This window comes from Dama dama, chromosome 18 (assembly GCF_033118175.1).
Source record: "Dama dama isolate Ldn47 chromosome 18, ASM3311817v1, whole genome shotgun sequence".
NCBI classification, from domain to species: domain Eukaryota; kingdom Metazoa; phylum Chordata; class Mammalia; order Artiodactyla; family Cervidae; genus Dama; species Dama dama.
Genome location: NC_083698.1, coordinates 67,945,219 through 67,961,707, shown reverse-complemented (window position 1 = coordinate 67,961,707; position 16,489 = coordinate 67,945,219). Strand labels below are relative to the sequence as shown.

The window sequence follows — 16,489 nt, the reverse complement described above, 5'->3', positions numbered from 1 at the left end:
AAAACAAACATTATTCTCAATAGTTGACTGTTAGAAGCATTTCTCTTTAAAAATCAGGAATAGAATTTTAAGCTGGTCTTCCTGAGATTACTTGAGTGCCAAGCCTAGGGCCCCTGTGAAGTCCCACTTCCACTCCAAGATGGAAAAAACCCACCATAAAGAGAAACTTGCCAAACTTCAGGCATACTTGTGCATTGGTAAAAAGGAACCACCCTCAGATGATATATCAAATATCTGTTATAACAGATGATAAAAAAAATCTTCAGTTCTCTTTTAAAAAACTCAGAATAAACATTATCTCTGATTTTAAAGAGGTAAGTATATTTACAAACCAGTAAGTGATGATTCTTTTTAACAATCCTGATGCTCAGACATTTCTGGCAACAGTCCATTACCAGCTGTGCTGAGACAAAGCTCCTGACAGAAAGGCCACCCAAATCTTAGACCAGCTTGGTGTCAACAAGCTTTCAGGATCCTGGCAGAAGCTGGGTGGGAAGTCCCACTTGCTATTGGGAGGGAGAGTGATCTTGTTCAGAATTTTGATGAGGCTTCCAACAGTGAGGCAAACAGAACTTCTTTAAAAAAAGAAAGAAAAGAAACTTCAAGAATGTTGACTTCTAAAAAATTTTGTTTAGGATGTAGTTAAATATAGAAACCTGTAGTAGTTTAAGTTCTGAGGTTCTTGGACACTGCTGCTTTTTAAATTTTTGTTTGTACACAACTATTTGTTTGCAGTTATAAGCCAAAGAAGCCAGAACTTAAAGTTTAAAACAAGGGTTAATAATGTCATTGCCTAGTTAAAAAAATTAAAACTACAGAAGGATGTTCATTAGTACCATTTATGTTCAATATTTTATGGAAAATTCCATAAGCACAAGAAGACAGAAATAATTATGAAAGCAGAAGATTTGGAAAGAAGAACATAAAATGTTATTTTCAGATAATATTTTTTTAACTGAAAGCCTCCCTGAACTGTAAATTACTAGAAATAATTTAGCAGAATGCTTTAAAATAAGATTAATATACAAAAGTCAGTTTCATTTCTATATGCCATCAGCAGACATCTGTAAATGTAACTAAGACATCATTTATAATAGAGAATGTCACATTTATGTCTAGAAATAACCTAATAAAAATATTCACCTCCATGTGCAAAAAAATTAAGATCTAAATAGATATATCATGTTTATGGACAGGAAAACGGTATTATGAAGATATCAATTTTCCTTAAATTGACTTGTAGATTCAGTTAAATTCCAATGAAAATTTCAGTAAGATTTTTTCATGGTATTTGGTAAGATGCATAGCTAAGACACTTGAGGCAGAAAAGCAGAAATAGGGGCTTATTATTAATGTGTAGGAATTAAGATATGTGGTATTGGCATAGGATTAGACAGAATGAGCAGTGGAAGAGAGTTCAGAAAGAGATCTACACATATATGTTACTTTGATATCTCACAGAGCTGATATGTCTTTCAGTGAGAAAAAGACTATTCAGTGAAAGTGTTAATTCTTAGGGATAATACGTGAAAATGTGTTCCTGTTTTACTCTCCGTACACTAATGGTCAGTAAACACGCGAAGAGATATTTAAAATCACAATGTGAGATACCATTTTATACCATTCAGTTGCAAAAAAATGTAGATGTGAAGCTAGACTCTCTCTTCTACATTGCTGGTGGCAGTGTAAATTGGTGTAACCACTTTGGGGGGCAAAAGGTTTAGCATTATCAAGGTTGAAAGTTTCCACATACTAAGACACATAATTTTTTAGAGCAATACGTGTGTAGCTGGCAACATCTTGATAAGCATGTCAGTTCCCCAAAAGAGCACATGCATAGAGCATAATACTATCTTTTTGAAGTTTTAAATAGCTGTATATTTTTGCAGATTACATATAGGTCTAATAAAACTTAGAAAAAGAAAAGCAAAGAATTTATGAATACAGGATTCAGGATAAGGGTTACCTTTGCTTTTGGGGAAGCCAGGGCAGTGCGAGGGAATGGAATATGGGCAGGAGGACCGTGTAGGTTTCTAGCTTCTGTTTTATGTGGTAAGCTCATGACTATTTATTACATTATTAAAACTAACAAGATTAAAAAACAAAAGCAGACCTTGCATGGACCAATGACTCAAGTGTAGTGTAAATTAAGAATTATTAGTATGATTCAGAGCAGCGTAGGTTTATTTGTTTATACTAACAGAATGTGGCCCACGTATGGTTATTTACCATATAGGAGTATGAATTGCCCCTCAGAGCTTTTTAAACCAAATATATAGTTTCCTTGCCGATCTCATAATATGTTATTTGTATGTGTGCATTTGAGTATGTGGAATTCATGCACTTTGAAAATCTTTGGAAAAATAGCATATCTGTTATTATCTTAGAGAACTTCTTAGCAACTCCGATCATTGCATTCACTACCCTGTCACTTACTCTAATACGCAAGCTCAGGTGGACCTGAAACTGGTTTGAGGCCAAGAGTGTGTATGCAGTACTTGTACCATGTTCAGCCAACACATTCCCAAATGAATTACCAGCCTCCTTCTGATTTATGACAAAGGTCATGGTGGAGATGTTTCTCCAGCCTTTCACATTTGATTTCTCTTCTGCTAATTGTTACCATTTGCACAGGCACAGCATATTCCTGTATAGTCTTTTATTTTGTCAGTACTTTGACTTTTTATTTTTACATTTTAAAAATATCTTTGAGGTAAAGTTCATAGAAATAGCATACACTTAAAGTATGTAATTAATGAATGTGGACATATCTATTATGTACCTATGAAACCCTCAATACAATCGAGAGAGTGAACATCTCTGTCACTCCTAGAGGTTTTCCTGGGTTCACTGTAATCCTGCCTGCCTACTCCTCATCCCAACCTTCATGCCAGGCAAGTACTGCTCTTCTATCACTATAAATTAGTTTATGTTTTCTGCATTTTTATATAAATGGGTTCATACAACATGAATCCTTTGATTTTGCTTTTTTAAAAAAATCTGACTTCTTTCATTCAGCATAATTATTTGAGGGATTTAACCATGTTTCCATGTGTGTTAGTAGCTGATTCCTTCTCATTGACAAGCAGTATTCCATTACAGCATGGCTGTTCCACAGTTGGATTTATCCACTAACTGGCTAGTGAACATTTCTGTTGTTTCTAGTTTGGGGCTATTATAAATAAAGATGCTAAACATTTACATGTAAGTCCCTTGAGTAAATACCTAAGACTTGAAGTATTGGGTCATTTGATCGTTGTATGTTGAACTTTTAAAGAAATGGCCGAACTATTTTCAAAAGTGGTTGTACCAGTTTACATTTCCACCAACATTACATGAAAGGTGCAATTACTGCACATCTTCACCAGCATTTGGTATAGTCAGTCTTTATAATTTTAGCCATTCTCATAAGGGTGGCATGGTGTCATATGGTGATTTTAATTGGCATTTTCCTAATGATTGCTAATATTGAGCATCTTTTCATGTGCTTATTTGCCATGGTTATGACAATTTTAATGTCTTCAAATCTTTCACCCATTTTTTATTGAGTTGGTTTTTTTCCATTTGTTTAGTTTTGAGAGTTCTTTATGTTTTGATACAAGTACTTTATCGGAATTATAATTTACAAAAATTTTTTTCCTAGTGAGAAGGCTTGTCTTCATTCTCTTAGCAGTATAATATGAAGGCAGATTTCTTAATTTTGATGAAGTCTAATTTGTCCTTTTTTTAACAAATCATGCTTTTTCTCTGTGTAAAAAAAAATGTACAACACAAGGTTATAAAGATTTTCACCTTTAGTTGTATACTCTGCATCTTGTTCTATGATCCATTTTCTCTGAATTTTTGTATAGGGTATAAGATATGGATCAAATAATTCATTTGGATTTTCTGTTTCTGTTTTAGCATCTGGGTATCCAGTTTTTCCAGCTCTGTTTGTTGAAAAGACTGTTTCTTTCACTAGATTTGGAAATTTTTTTGATTGTTTCTATTTCTACTTTGAATATTTTTTCTGTTCCTCACTTTCTCCTCCCCTTTGGTGATATATGAGTTATTCATGTTGGGCTCCTTGAAGTTGTCCCATAGCTCACTGATACTCTTCATTTATTCAGTCTTGCTCTCTCCCACTTTTTCATGTTGGACAGTTTCTGTTGCAATGTCTTCACATTTATTCTTCTTTTTTTCCCCTAAGATGTCTAATCTGCTGTTAATCATATGTGGTATACTTTTAATCTTAGGTATTTTTGTTTTCATCTCTAGAAATTTGAACTGAATCTTTTTTTCTTTATATCTGCCATGTTTCTACCTAACATGTTGAATCCTTCCTGTAGCTTCTTGAACATATGCTACAATATGTAAAGTTAAAAATAACTTTTAATGTCCTTGCCTTCTAATTCAGTCCTATTTGTCATTTCTGTGTCACTCTTCACTGGTTTATTTTTCTTTTCTCCATATTTTAGATTGTATTTTCCTGCTTATTTGCATGCCTGGTTATTTTTGATTGGCTGCCAGAAGTGAATTTTATCTTGTTGAGTACTGGATATTTTGTTATTCTTAGAAATATTCTCAAGCTTTGTTCTAGAATAGTTAAAAGGGAGCAGTCAGACCCTTTCAGATTTTGTTTTATAAGCTTTGTTAGGTGAAACCAGAGTAAGACTAAGTCTAGGGCAAAACTTTTGAATACTGAATTCTTCATGAATTGTGAAGTTTTTTCACTCACAATGGTGATAGAAACTGTTTGACGTTACATGATCTTCTGATACCTTTGCCCATTAATGCTGCTCTTTACCTGATTAGTATTCAGCTGAACCTGGAGGGAGTCCTCTGCAGTTCTCAAGTTCTTTCTCTGTGCAAACTTGCCTTCCTGTTGCTCTTTTCTGTGCACTGTGGCCACTTTGATAGCCCTGGTCACTCAGCTCATCTCCTCAAGTTGGAGACCATCAGTCTTCTACCTAGAGTCCCCCTTCTTGCACTGCACCTGGAAACTTTCTCTGCAGTTAGTTGGGGCAGAGGTAAAGTTCATCTTGTTTGTTTCCATTTTTTAAGGATCACTGTCTTTGTAGTCTGATGTCTTGACAAACATTTCATATATTTTGTCCAATATTTTAGTTGCCTCAGGTTAGAGAATGGGTCCTTGTTAGTTCATTTTAGTCAGAAGGGGGAGTCATTTTATCTTTACTTTCATTACCATAAGAACTTAGTTTTCATTTAGAAGGTTCTAAAAGTCAAGAAGTAGGAATATGTATTCAGTTGAAATCTCTCTCCTAATCCACTACCAGTCTAGTCCTCACTTCCTATTGTTAAACAATTAGATTGCTCCCAATCTCTTGTGATTAAGAAATAATAGTTAATAATCTCCTATGTAAGTCATTTTGCATATATCTGAGTAACACTGCTATTGAGTACATCCCCAGAGATGGATTACTAGGTCAGAGGGTTTTTGTAATTTTGATAGCTGTTGGTTGCTAAATTGGCCTCTCAAGGGATTAAATCAGTTCTTCCACCAACCTGTTAGGACTGTGGGCCAACTGGCATTTTCCTGTCTACAGCATGTTGTCAGATATTTGGATTCCTGCTAATGTGATGGGAGGAAAATGTTACTGTAATATAGCTTTAATTTGTATTTCTACTCTGAGTGAGGTTAACATTGCTTCCTGGTTTAAAAGCCACTTTCTTTTTTCTATTCCATCTCCTTTAGATTGTTGATCATTTAGTTCTGTTAGTGATTAAAATATGAGATTGAAATATATTAGCAGGTTGTGTTTAGTCACTTCTTAACCAATAAACAGTTAACATCTATAGCTTATTAGTGAAACATTTTTAAATGTGCTTAATAAAATATAATTGTACAAAATCTAGTCAAATCTCTATGATTTAAAGGCCATTGCAAAATGTTTCGATCAAAGGTTGGGGTTAATTGATTTTTCAGACAAATTTTCAAAGGTCAGAGTAAAACTAATATAATCTGAGTGTTTGGAGCATGAGAGTAATGTCCCAAAACTAATTTGGTTAATGAAAAAAATAAGAATTGTTTCTTCTAGAAATCATTTACATTTGAGAGATGTGGTTTGTTTCGCAAATGATGACATTTCCAGCACCATTTGATGGGAGTAGAGAAATGAATATTTGAATTGGACTAACTGAGAATGTCTAAGCCTTTTGTTACAAAGTATATTCTGACCCACAGATAAGACAAATAGACACATTCATGGTTAGATGATAGGATCCTCTTACTATTCATCCAGTACAGCTTTTATGAGAAATAAGGAGTATCCAAGTATTTTTTTTTTTTTTTTTACAACTTTTACATATCCCTCCTTCATTTCTGCCTCATCTCCACTAACTTTTGCTTTTATCATTTATAATTTTCAGGTATTATATCTTTTGGACATTTAATTAGGGAAGTAGTTGCTTTACCAAGTGAATGAAATGAAAATGGACCAGTAGTTTGTTTATATTTTGTTAATTTATTATCAGTTTAATGTCTGGCTTTATTTATGCAATGAAAAATATATTTTTAGAGTTGCATCAATATGGAGAGGCATCCAGCAAACGTCCGTCAGGTATGGTGTCATTCCAGGACATTTTGTGGTACTCCTTGTTTCTGTCTTTTTAGCCAACTAAATTTACCTAATTACACTTAATCATTCTGGATTTTTTCCATTGCCAAACCACTGAGCTGCATGCCATTGTCAAGTTAGCCAGTTGTCACATTTTAGCAATCATAATACTGTTTGTATGCTTGCTTTGTAGATATTTCTAAAATTGTGTATCAGGGAAAAAATTACTGGCTTGCTGATTTTTTTTAAGCATTAATATTTAGCCTTTCAAAAGTTATTGAAAATATTCTGAATGCTTTCTATCAAAATCATCTAGTTGTAAATAACTAAAATTTTGTTATGTTTCCAAATTTAATTATTTTTAAATTATTTTAATATGCATCCATCACGTTACATTTTACTACACTAATAATGTAATGGATCTACTTGTGCTATTTGAAAATGCTGTTTGGTTATATTTACAGAAGTATGATAAACACAGGAAAGTAACATTATTCTGACTATGTGCTTTCCTGCTCATTAGTTTACCTGCTGACTAATGCTTAGTTCTCTAGAAGACAAAATTTAAATTTCTATAAGTATGCCTGGAAAAGGTCAGTAGTAAGAAAGTAATTAGTCTGAACTTGCCATCGAATACTGAAAATGCTTAACTAGAATTCAAAATTAAATAAACTAAATATTTTGGATATTGGAAATCATAACTAACCATGGTACCTGACATAGTTTTATTAATAAAACAGATTTTAAAAATTTGCATAGTTAACATGAATTTAAATTGGAAAATAGCTTCAGGGCTTTTTTAGTATTTGTCTTCCTATTAATTTGATGCTGATTACTTACATCAAAGCAAGATAATTCCAGAAAAGTATTTTCCTCACAACTTTTGGCCAATGTGAATCTATGTGACTAAAAATATATGTTTTTACCATGGATGGAAGTTTGTCTTTTTTAAAAAAAGATTACTGACTATATTTCAGGTCTGATTTCAACATGAACCTTTATTGTTTAATTTTGGCTTTAGGAACCTTTCAAAAAGTCATTACTACTATGTCTGAAACTTACGACCTAACTGCATATATTAGTTCAGGATGTTAATTAGAAAGTGGCATTTACTTGCATAAAAATTATGCACTGTTGGTTGGACAATCATGTGAAAAGATTGGGAGAAGGTGAGAAAGCAAGAAAGGTGGAAGAAAGCAGTTGTTAAACTGTTAAGATTAGAAGTTAAAGATAGAAACAAAAATCTAATGTAGTACTAATGTTTATTTCCTGTTTTGTTTTCTGATGCCAAATTATTGATGTGCTAATAACTTTATATTTAAGAAAAACAAGTTCCTTAGTTGAAGTACTAAATACATTATCATTTACATTATCAATTAAATCACAGTGCTTTGAAAAAGATTTCCAAAATCCAGTGACAAATGGTGCATTTCTAGTATTTTTAATTATGCTGTGTTTTAGGTATTTGTGAAATGTCATTTTGATTATAATCCATACAATGATAACCTGATACCCTGCAAAGAAGCAGGATTGAAGTTTTCAAAAGGAGAAATTCTTCAGATTGTAAACAGAGAAGACCCAAACTGGTGGCAGGTTAGTACGCTTCTCAAAATTTCTTCACCTGCTTTCTTATTTTCAATCTTAGATCTGACCAATTTCTGAATATTCAGGAGGAAAGTAGTATTATTTGTTCCAGTGATTTTTTTTTTCCCCCCTGCATGAACAGCTCCCGCTTCGTGGCTATTAATTTTGTGGACAGAAGACCAAATTGAGAGGGACTTTGTGAGTAGCTGTTAATAAAGTCAGTATTAACTAGCCTGTGGTTTAGAGACTAGACCAGTCGGTTCTTCCACATAAGATTACAGTAAAATATAGTACTCAGCAGGAACAGCTCACCTGAGGTCATCCTTTTCGGTGTTTGTTTTAACTAGGAGTCTTTACTGTGGGTAGAGTAGTGTTCCTCTTGTCTCCTCTCACTATATGTATGTTCATGACAAATAAAATTTAATTTCTCTAATTCTTGAATCTATTTGCCCACCTCAGTTACTGAGAGTTAAAGGTTTGCTTTATCATCTGTGTTGTTTGGTTTTGGATTAAAATCTGTGTGTATAGAAAGGGATGTGTGTTACCACTGTCTTTTCCCCTTCCATTTTTCAAAAGATGAGTGTGATAGTCTTCTTGTTTTTCCTTTCCACTAATACAGTTTTCAGAAGTCTCTAGCAGCCGTAATAAGTCTGTTTTTGTAATTGTTTACATACACTAACAACCAGAACTGGAGAAACAAAGTCTAAAATTCCTTAAACTGTCAAAGTAAAAGAGAGTCTCATTAAGGAGCAAGATGTGAGAGGGAAGGACCTGGGATCCACACTGAACTCTGACTTAAACCTAGATATTAGTAACTCAGAGCTTCCCTGGTGGCTCAGACCGTAAAGAATCTGACTGCAATGCAGGAGACCCAGGTTCAATTCCTGGGTCGGGAAAGTCTCCTGAAGAAGGGAATGGCAGCCCACTCCAGTATTCTTGCCTGGAGAATTCCATGGCCAGAGGAGCCTAGCAGGCTACAGTCTGTGGGGTCACAAAGAGTCAAATACCACTGAGCAACTAAACAGTCATTCAGTTCAGTCAGTTCAGTCGCTCAGTCATGTCTGACTCTTTGTGACCCCATGAACTGCAGCATGCCAGGCCTCTCTATCCATCACCAGCTCCCAGAGTCCACCCAAACCCACGTCCATCGAGTCGGTGATGCCATCCAACCATCTCATCCTCTGTCGTCCCCTTCTCCTCCTGCCCCCAATCCCTCCCAGCATCAGGGTCTTTTCCAATGAGTCAGCTCTTTGCATCAGGTGGCCAAAGTATTGGAGTTTCAGCTTCAGCATCAGTCCTTCCAATGAACACCCAGGACTGATCTCCTTTAGGATGGACTGGTTGGATCTCCTTGCAGTCCAAGGGACTCTCAAGAGTCTTCTCCAACACCATAGTTCAAAAGCATCAATTCTTCGGCACTCAGCTTTCTTTATAGTCCCAACTCTCACATCCATACATGACCACTGGAAAAACCATAGCCTTGACTAGACGGACGTTTGTTGGCAAAGTGATGTCTCTGCTTTCTAATATGCTGTCTAGGTTGGTCTTAACTTTCCTTCCAAGAAATAAGCGTCTTTTAATTTCATGACTGCAATCACCATCTGCAGTGATTTTGGAGCCCCAAAAAATAAAGTCAGCCACCATTTCCACTATTTTCCCCATCTACCTGCCATGAAGTGATGAGACCAGATGCCATGATCTTAGTTTTCTGAATGTTGAGCTTTAAGCCAACTTTCTCACTCTCCTCTTTCACTTTCATCAAGAGGCTCTTTAGTTCTTCTTCACTTTCTGCCATAAGGGTGGTGTCCTCTGCATATCTGAGGTTATTGATATTTCTCCCGGCAATCTTGATTCCAGCTTGTGCTTCCTCAGCCCAGCGTTTCTCATGATGTACTCCGCATATAAGTTAAATAAGCAGGGTGACAATATACAGCCTTGACGTATTCCTTTTCCTATTTGGAACCAGTCTGTTGTTCCATGTCCAGTTCTAACTCTTGCTTCCTGACCTGCTCAAATTAACTCTAATAAGTTATATTGACTTCTGAGGGGGGATGAATTATAACAATAAGAACAATCTTACTAATATGTCCTTCAAGTTAAGACATTATAATGTATAAGTGTACTATGTGGTGAGAGAACTAAGAAATGAGTAAACAGAATCCATGAGTTCAAGAGGTTTCAGCTGAATTTCTTAGAACTCTCATCTAAAAATACCTGCTTTCTATGGGCAGTTTCCTTTGTTGAACTTTACCAAGTTTTTTTTACCCCCTTCTCTCTGAATGCCATATCTTAGTTTTCTTCTAACCCTGTGAGCAGTATCTATCTGTCTCGTCCTGCATTTTTGTCATCTGTTACTCAAAATGTATTTTTCAAGGTTTTAATTGCTAAAAATAATACTGGATTTTTCTGTTCTAGTTGTAAGGATAAAGTCACTAACAATGTGTGATAAGCCAGTATCTCTAGTAGCCAGTTCTCCAGCCACTGTTTTGAAATACTTTGGGTTTCAGTTTAAAAGTTAGGTTTTTTTTTTAATTAATTTATTTTTTATTGAAGAATAATTGCTTTACAGAATTTTGCTGTTTTCTGTCAAACCTCAACATGAATCAGCCATAAGTATACATATATCCCCTCCCTTTTGAACCTCCCTCCCAACTGCCTCCCTGCCCCACCTATCCAACCCGACACAGAGCCCCTGTTTCATTTTCCTGAGGCATACAGCAAATTCCCACTGGCTATCTATTTTACATGTGGTAGTGTAAGTTTTCTTGTTACTCTTTCCATACATCTCACCCTCTTCTCCCCTCTCCGCATGTCCATAAGTCTATTCTCTATATCTGTTTCTTCACTGTTGCCCTGTAAATAAATTCTTCAGTACCATTTTTCTGGATTCCATATATATGTGTTAGAATATGGTGTTTATCTTTCTCTTTCTGACTGACTTCACTCTGTAGAACAGGTCCCAGGTTCATCCACCTCATTAGAACTGAGTCAAATGTGTTCCTTTTTATAGCTGAGTGATATTCCATTGTGTATATGTACCACAACTTCTTTATCCATTCATCTGTCAATGGACATCTAGGTTGCTTCCATGTACTAGCTATTGTAAATAGTGCTACAATGAACAGTGGGATACATGAGTCTTTTTCAGTTTTGGTTTCCTCAGGGTATATGCCTAGGAGTGGGATTGCTGGGTCATATGGTGGTTTTATTCCTAGTTTTTTAAGGAATCTCCATACCATCTTCTATAGTGGCTGTATCAATTTACATTCCTACCAACAGTGCAAGAGTATTCCCTTTTCTCCACATCCTCTCCTGCATTTATTGTTTGTAGACTTTTTGATGAGGGCCATTCTGACCAGTGTGAGGTGATATCTCATTGTAGTTTTGATTTGCATTTCTCTAGAGCGAAGTAGGTGACGTTTTACCCATTTTAAAATTACTCTCCCTCTCAGGATATTCAGATTCCTGGCAGCATGAATTAAACCCTCCACTCTGTTCCACTCTGTCCCAGTGCTGTCTTCCGGCCCTCCCCCCCCACTTTGATTTGGCCTCAGGAAATACCATTGTATTAGGATTAATATGATAGTAAACACCTAACCAACAAGTGCTAACACAGAGAACAGTATTTATTCCTTTCCATTCCCACTAGTTTACTATTATAAATAAAAAGCTATTAGTAATTTAAAGGTCCTGTATGCTTTTGTATTTTGGTCTCAAAATTTCACTACCAGCTGGCACTCTGGTTAGGAGCCCATTGATTCCTCAGTACTAAGGTCTTTCAGTATCCTGACAGTACCATGGACTTAAATATCAAGGTCCGTTTCTTAAGAGCAAATTTTTTTTAACTGACTACTGCTTGTCCTGCTTATTAGAATGTGGTCTCAAATTTTAGTCACTGATACATACAATTCATTAATTTGATTCTAGGCTAGCCATGTAAAAGAGGGAGGAAGTGCTGGTCTCATTCCAAGCCAGTTCCTGGAAGAGAAGAGAAAGGCCTTTGTTAGAAGAGACTGGGACAATTCAGGTGATGAACTCGACACAATAAGTAACAAGTAGCCATTTGTGGCCTCGGTTTTTCTTGCCCTTTCATCTGAATTAGCAGATGAATTTATTTAAAATATACCTAGAATCAATATATGCTTCATTCTATCGCTCTCAGAAGTAAACTTTTTGATCCCTTTCTGCCACCTGCTGGTATTATATCAGAATTCAGTGGCTCAGCTCACCCCTGCCCATTTCTGCTCTGTGGGATGCAACTCTGGGAAGATAATTCTCCCAGCCCTATAGAATACTACAGGGCAATGTATATATTCTGACATACCATTTAAGTTATATTTGCCTTGTCATCCTTCAGGACCTTTTTGTGGAACCATAAGTAGCAAAAAAAAGAAAAAGATGATGTATCTCACAACCAGAAATGCAGGTATGTTTACTTTTTTGAGAAGTCCAAGTGAACTATGAAATAGCTTTATCATTAGTCAATGTGGCATACGTTCTAAATGTATAATTTTAAATGAATTAATTCATATTAGTACCCGATTGCAAGGAACTGTGATGCGAACACTCAGTGCAGTAACATGTAGGCATTATTTAAATCCTGATATACATGCTTGTACTATGACCAGTGTGCTTTATTTTATGAGCATAATTTACAATAAAATGAATTGCTTAAGATTTATGGTTGTATTAATGAAGGAACAATGTGACAATTGAAATTATTTTTTTAAGAACTTTGACAGGAACTTATGTGTTATTTCTACAGAACAAAATCCCTTTTTATGACTATGTAAAAGTGTTATGATTAATGGCAGATGTATTCCACCATAACATTATCCATGATACTTTTGGAGAAACAGTACTGGACCAAACAAATCTTAGCCTGATCTAATAGGATTCTTTCTTAAATTTTTTAGATTTAAAGACAGATAAATATGACACCTACCAGTTACTCTTTTCAGTTGTAGAGGCTGCTAAGAGTGACATGCAGCTCTTTGAATCAGAAGGCTCTGGAGACTCTGACTCAAAGACTCAAAAGAACTGATCATTATAAAGTGCTTTCTGGACTTTAGAGCTTCCTCTATGCTGGTAATAAACTAAACAGCACACTATAAAGAAAATAATGACATATTGCAATAATAATAATAATATAATAAGGGGAAAATAGACTCTCCCTTAACTTACTGTGGAGAAATTGTGCAAAGAAAGTGTTGCTATTAAGATAATAACTAAGGAAGAAGTGTTATTACTGTAGATTGAGAGTCATAGCCATAATAATAGGTAATATAATATTTCAAATTCTCTTTGGCTTTATTATTCATTAAAAACATATACTTAAAGCTTTCTTGCAAAATGGAAAATTTTTCATTTTCCCATTGATTGTAATTTTGGAATGTGTTTCTACTGAAAATAATTAGGATCAATGTTTTATTTTATACATAAATTTAGAATCTTAACATTTAAATGTTATTATGTTGCCTGTATGCATTTTATTAATCAAACTGATATTTGCAGAGTTTGCCACACACTATTTACTCATTTATATCATTGGAAGGGGTACTCATTCTATGAAACTTAGTTAAGCAGCTACTCTAGGTATACGGCTATCCTTATTTGATATGCACTTTTTAGTGGAATAGATTACATAAACTAATTTGCAATTTGATTATATTAACTAATTATTTCTACGGATGAATTGCAAAGAAACAAGTTTTAATGGATAGACTGTCTTATAAGGATAAAGCAAGGACACTTTTTTAGCTTTGTTAGATTTTTAAGGCAAAAGGATGGAAGCAGATGTTTAAATCAGAATACAAAATAATTGTACTTTACCAAATTTATTTTTAAAAATCTACGCTAAGTCAGTACAGTTCAAGTGATACTTCATTATCAAGACAGCTAAAACATCACTGAACAGAACTGAATATGATGTTTTCCTATTTCCTTACATTTAGAATTCGATCGTCATGAAATCCAGATATATGAGGAGGTAGCCAAAATGCCTCCTTTCCAGAGAAAGACGTTAGTATTGATAGGAGCGCAAGGTGTGGGACGGAGAAGCTTGAAAAACAGGTTCATAGTGTTAAATCCCACTAGATTTGGAACCACAGTGCCATGTAAGTCTTCTGCATTTCCTTTGCTATTTGATTTGGAAGGAAAGGATATGTGTGTGTCGGTGGGGCGTGGGGATTATTATTATTTTATTCCCAAGGAATTTCTGATTATGCCAATGGAAATGAATGCGCAAATGATACTGAAAATCTCGACAAGTCTACAGCTGTCTTGAAATAGCGCTGTAGCCTCTGTCAGCTTGCTGCCTGGTGGCAGTCACTTCTCCAGACTCCTCAGTCCGGTAATGTTCACTAAATGCGGGTGTTAAGAGTTGTGGCAAAATTAGCATTAGCTTTGTATTTTCTTGTACGATTGACATATATCTGAAAAGTTGTGTTTTTCACTTATTTTATTGTAAAGGAAAGGGGGAAAGATGCTGGATCCTCTGACATTCCCCGTGTCGCAGTCCCTTTGTAAATTTGTGTGGTCTGGCTTGTAGGTCTCATTCCTGCAAGGTCATAAGCCTGCTTTTTGATAGCACATTAAAAGAGAGTCTTCTTCCAGAGCATGCAAGATTAATTAAGGTCACATATTTATTTATGTATAAAATACATGATGGGAAGTACAAGCATTAAGTGAACCAAACACTCATTTTATGATCTTTGCGTTCTTTCTCCATTCATACATTTACAAGGAAAGTTAAATAGTGTCAGAAGCATGCTTGATGAGAATGGAGTTAGAACAAGGAGTTAAATGATATATCTGCCTTGTTGTAAGGACGACCATACATGTGTCTTCATGTCTTCATTTTGGAGATATATGAGCCTTTACTTATGGGAACTTACCTCTTCCCTGAATATAAGCCATTTTTGCCTTTGTAACTCCCGTTCCTGTGCTTCCATTGCTGACAAGCAGCCCCCTTTTGATTCACACAGGATTTCTGTAGATATTTTAATTCCTTTAAGCTTTACAAGTCAGGTTTTAGCCTGACATCACTCCATCTCTTTTGGATGAGTTTTAGGGTGTCTCTCCCTTCATCCAGTATGCTTAGACATTCAGTTCTCAGTGAGTAATCCTGTTGCTAACATTCTTAGGGGTGTATTGAGGGAATAACCCTCTCACTGTCCCTCTGTGCTGTTTGTAATTCCTTTAGGGTTTGAGTTGCATTGTGTGCACTGTAAATCAGTAAATCAGACCAATCATAGTTAAATAGTTTACAAAATAAAAATCTCACTGTGACCAGAGTAAAGTATTTTGTTTTCTATTTTTATCAAATTAATGCATGTAGCATATTTTAATTAAGTAGTTCTTAAAAATATACAATGAAAAATAACCCTATCTTCTTCTACCTAGTTACCAGAAACACTTTTCAATCTTTCTGGTATTTCTTCTGTTAGTCCTCCATATGTTTTAATAATATCTTCATTCTGCTGTTTCTTGCTCTAGCTAATGTAGGCCTTATCTACTCTCTTCCTGAGTGTCCTCCCAATGTAAATATAGCTCTAGTTTCAGTTAATTCAGTTTCACTTTTTTTTTGTTCCGTTTCACTTTCTTGAACAGCCTTGTGCTCTTCCCCAACCCAGCAATTTCTAGAGTTCTTTTTTTTTCTTCCCCTCATTTTACCTTGCCTTATGTATTCATGCATATAGTTTTGTTTTAAAACAAAGACTGGCTTATTCAGTTAAGTCATGCATTTTTCTTGGAGACCTCGGTCCCACAACCCTCAGTCTTCCTGCTTCAGTGAGGACTACACACAATCCTCTCTGGCTATCCCACGTTAGCATAGGGATGTTTCCCTTTATTGTTGTCCTGAGTTGAAGCTATGGTTCCTGGGTCCCATTCTTTTTCTTTCTTGGTTTATTGCATTGTTTTGCTACAGCACACAACTTGCAACTTGACAAGAAATGTTTTATGGATGTAAATTTCGGATCTTTGTGTTTAAAGTTGTATGTTTTTTGCCCTGTATTTGACTGACTGAGAATATAAAGTCTAAATTGTAATACTGAAGAGATGTTAGTCTTGAATTCAATTTGGTTAAGAAGTCTGTTCTTCAGTCACCAGGTCGTGTTCGACTCTTCGTGACCCCATGCACTGCAGCACACCAGGCTTCCCTGCCCCTCACCATCTCCCAGAATTTGCCTAAGTTCATGTGCATTGAATGAGTGATGCCATCTAATCATCTCATCCTCCATTTCCCCCTTCTCCTTCTGCCTTCATTCTTTCCCAGCATCAGGGTCTTTTAAGAAGTCTAGGATGTCATTCTAATTTTTGTTCTTTCATGAATGACCTGATTTCTC

The 16,489-nt window shown here is 35.4% G+C and overlaps 1 protein-coding gene across 4 annotated transcripts in view; it reads left to right on the top strand.

Annotated features, from left to right (window-relative positions):
- Positions 1 to 16,489, top strand: part of PALS2 (protein associated with LIN7 2, MAGUK p55 family member) — a 113,032-nt gene that overhangs the window by 85,219 nt on the left and 11,324 nt on the right. For 3 of the 4 annotated variants that reach the window (XM_061165512.1, XM_061165510.1, XM_061165511.1), the window contains exons 6-10: positions 6,519 to 6,560; positions 8,019 to 8,150; positions 12,069 to 12,168; positions 12,499 to 12,567; positions 14,096 to 14,257. In XM_061165512.1, the coding sequence (XP_061021495.1) occupies positions 6,519 to 6,560; positions 8,019 to 8,150; positions 12,069 to 12,168; positions 12,499 to 12,567; positions 14,096 to 14,257 (505 nt within the window). The remainder of the gene's footprint in view (positions 1 to 6,518; positions 6,561 to 8,018; positions 8,151 to 12,068; positions 12,169 to 12,498; positions 12,568 to 14,095; positions 14,258 to 16,489) is intronic. The other variant, XM_061165509.1, reaches the window with a different exon arrangement.